Here is a 3,680-nt window from a genome sequence, read left to right on the forward strand (position 1 = left end):
AAATTATAGAACTTTTTTTTTTTCTACTGAATTTTCAGAATCTTGCTGGATTTGGTTGGTTCCCAAATAATCTCGAGTGCCTGTGATTAAATTCCATTTCACTCAGTTGGTGCCATCCCTGGATGAATCTGAACTAGAGACCCACAGGCTTACTGATTAGCCATTAAGCCCCTAATTATCTGAAATGCCTGAATAAAAATCTTGAACCATCCCACTTAAAAACATGTGGTTCAGTGTCCAGAAACTCTTGTTAAATCATTTGCATAATTTACGAAAGTGTCAGGTATGTTCCTAACCATAAACAATGTGATTATGTAGTACTCAAGACATGAGGATTATGAAAAAGTATGAGAATATAACCAGTAAGTGTTGTGACTTTGTCATGCATAATGTATTACAAGATATGTTATAATGCACTAAGGTTTCCTTTCCCCTCCCTCCTTAACCCATGAATAGTGTTCTGGACACATCTAATACTTGTTGTAAGGAAGGGAGCTGCTCTATAGTATGAGATAATTGGAATTAATTACATGAGTAAATGGGTGAAAATAAATAAGAGGTCCCACTGGGTAATCTAGCAGTTTCTGCTCACTCTAGATCTGAAGAACAGCTCCTGGAAACAGTTTTAGATACGCAGCAGCTCTGGCTGCTCTTCAGTGGTTTAGGTATGAAGAAAGCTATCAAAATAAAGCTAGTCATTTGCTACAGTTTGGCTTTAATTTTTATACTTCGTTAATTCTAAGCACATCTCTGAAGCTCGGTTCAGATGGAATTCAAAGCAGCATCATTCGTATAGATAGGAAAGCATCACGAAGACTTGGGTCCCATCAGACCTGCTGGTGAGGTGGTGCCTCTAGTTTCAAGAGGGAACCTCAGAGGTGCTTAGTTACAGTACGGCTGTGCTCAGCACAAACTTATTTTAAAAATCTCACAAGAAAAGTATATCACCGTGTATAACGCTACAACAAGAAATAGAAAAGACTGATTTCCCAGGTGCTTCCTCCCATTATAACACTCGCAGAGGAACTCCAGGGAAGAAAGCTCCTGGACTGACATTGCTAAGTGCTTGCTGATAGCGTGGGAAGACAGCATGACACAACAGGTAAGAGCACAAGCTTTGCCCCTGGGAGCAAGCACAAATCCTGCCTCAGTTCAGTGATCTAAAGAGGAATTTTAGGTGGTGCTCACTGAGATGCCTCAGACCATATCACAATTCAGTCCTTGTTAGCAACAGGCTTGAACAAAGGGACTGGGGTGCACGGGCAAAGCTAGGCCTGGTGCAAGGAGAAACTCTGGATTCTTCATTTACTTGCATTTAAAAACTATTGACTTTGTCAGTGAAAACTGCTTTTGCAACAACTTAGAGGAAGTAGAATATTTAGGACTGGTCACTCATTTTAGACTGTGTAGAGTTACATGTTCTTGAAGGGAACAACATTTTTGTTCCAAATGAAGCACCCTAATTTCACTTCCCAACCCGCTTCGTGAAGCCCTTTAAAGGGACCAGGGTCCCTGTCGGATTCTGCCAGTTTCCCCTCGCCTCACAGAACCGAAGTGTCTTGCTGAACTTGTCCCAAGCCCCTTGACAAGAGGTGTAAGACTGGCTGCTCTGGTAGCCACTGCTTCAAGATGCCCTGGTCTGACAGACATAGCAATTTCCCCTATCCTGTTACAATTAAAGAAAGGGAATCTAGTTATAATACCATACAGCTTCACAACGATGCTTAGCCAGAGCTGTAGCTGTGATTCATGCTATTGATTAAATATACTGACTCAGCTCTGCCAAGTCAATGCGCTAAGTGGACAAGCAAGACATTCTCTCCTCGGATAAATATCTGGTTTATGTGGCGTGTGAACACCTGCTGATAATCCACCTTGGGCCTCTTTTTTTTCCGGGGCTGGCTTCTTGCTGTGGTAGCTCCTGCACCAGTGCCCTCTGGCTGGGCAGTCCTGCCTGGCAAGTCAGCCTCGTTTCTGACTGCCAGAGGCAAGCTGTCGCCTGCCATCTTCTTTTCTCCACCTCTGCCCACGTGTTTCTGTGTCTCACGCTCCTCTTCTGCTCTCCCCCATCCTGACCCAACTTTCCGTCTGAGCGGCTGGGGTCCACTTGTTGTGGCTGTCTCCTCTGGCTCAGTCTTTGTATCAGCTCCCTTCTTTTCAGAGGACTCCCGTAGTTTGAGCCTGTCAAACAGCTGTAAGGGAACACTCAGTTAAGTGGCCACATTCAGAGAAACGGGCTTCTCATTCTCCACACTCAAGTCAAATTTTGAGCATGTAAGCCAACAATCAGCATACGTAATAATATATGACTGCTGAACAGCTCTTTTTCCTACTGCAGTCACGATTTTGACATATCATGACTACAGAAAGCAACTATTTTTGTGGGCGATGTCTTTTATTAGACCAAATATATCAAATAGACTTAGGCAGGCTTAGAAATGAATCTGACAATGCAACAGCGCTGAAACTGGAAGAGAAACTCCATTTTATGTCAGTACTTTGGGATCTGTGCAACACTGACGCATTAAACAGACAGCAGACTGACAAGTCAATTCCAAATAGATGGAAAACCTATCCTAGTATGGACTCGACCCCTTGGCTCCAGTTTTGTCCCTGTTGATAAACATCCTCTCATGCAGTTTGGGAAAACCACGAGCATGCAGGCTCCTACTCCAGAGCGATGCACAGGAGTGATGGTTTCATGACACTGCAGGAGACAGGAAGTCAAAGTGACATCAATATCTAATGCCAATTAGGCTGTTTTTAAAAGTGCCATCAGCAGCGCAAACTGAACTTGAAAAATATGGCAAAAAAGCATTTTTGCTTCTCTGAGTTTTTCCCATTCCAGTAAAATCTGGAGTAGGTACATTTCAGACATAACCAGGACTTTCAGGTTGATGCTACATATTTCACCACAATGAAAAGTAAGGTATACAAGGCCAGTTAGCATGCAGGCAGAAGGCTACCTACCCTGGTAAGTGTGAGCTGGGGCTCATTGTAGAATGCCTTCCCCAGTACAGGTTTTCTATACGTTTCATCTACATCTGTTAAGGCCTGAAAGATAAAAAAGGAAAGTTAAAAAAGGAAAGATAAAAGAGGAAAACAGCTTTCTAAACCATAATACAAAGCTCTCTCATCTCACGGACGATCCATTTGAAGGACATGCCATGTTCTGGAGTAGATTTCCAAATATCCAAAACACACTTGTTATACTGAGGTACACAAACAGGGGAGCCACAGAGCCTAGTGGACATTTCTACTCCTACAGCCTAAATCTCCCTCTTCTCTTCAGGCATAAACCTATTTTTAATACCCCCAAGATGACATTGAGTATTCCCACCCTGTTTCTAAACTTCTCTCTCACTTGGGGATCGCAGTCCTGTAAGACCTCACTCTATTCAGTCTCTTTTTTTTTTTTTTGGAAATCTTGGGGGGAGCTTCCCTTACCCTGTTCTGGTTTTGTGGCTGATACCTACGAGAGGAAACTGGAGGGAAGAAGGATTAACAGAGCTTGAATGTCATCAGTGATTTACTTCTCCCCAAAACTGTACGCAACATCCAGAAATATCAAACTACACTGCAGCCACTGCACTTGTTGCTCTCTCTCAGCATCTCCCAGTGGCCAGCGAGGCTACAGCACTCGGTGTAACAACACTTTACCTTGTATCTCATGACTAATA

General features: G+C 43.1%; 1 protein-coding gene across 1 annotated transcript in view; it reads right to left on the reverse strand.

Moving 5' to 3' along the window:
* Positions 1-695: 695 nt before the first annotated feature.
* Positions 696-3,680, reverse strand: part of LSM11 (LSM11, U7 small nuclear RNA associated) — a 12,478-nt gene continuing 9,493 nt past the window's right edge. The window contains exons 3-4 of the mRNA XM_019506076.1: positions 2,971-3,054; positions 696-2,192 (exon numbers count right to left, since the gene is read on the reverse strand). Coding sequence (XP_019361621.1) covers positions 1,788-2,192; positions 2,971-3,054 — 489 coding nt within the window. The 3' untranslated portion in view covers positions 696-1,787. The remainder of the gene's footprint in view (positions 2,193-2,970; positions 3,055-3,680) is intronic.

This window comes from Gavialis gangeticus, unplaced genomic scaffold (genome assembly GCF_001723915.1).
Source record: "Gavialis gangeticus isolate Ggan-Ray unplaced genomic scaffold, GavGan_comp1, whole genome shotgun sequence".
NCBI classification, from domain to species: domain Eukaryota; kingdom Metazoa; phylum Chordata; order Crocodylia; family Gavialidae; genus Gavialis; species Gavialis gangeticus.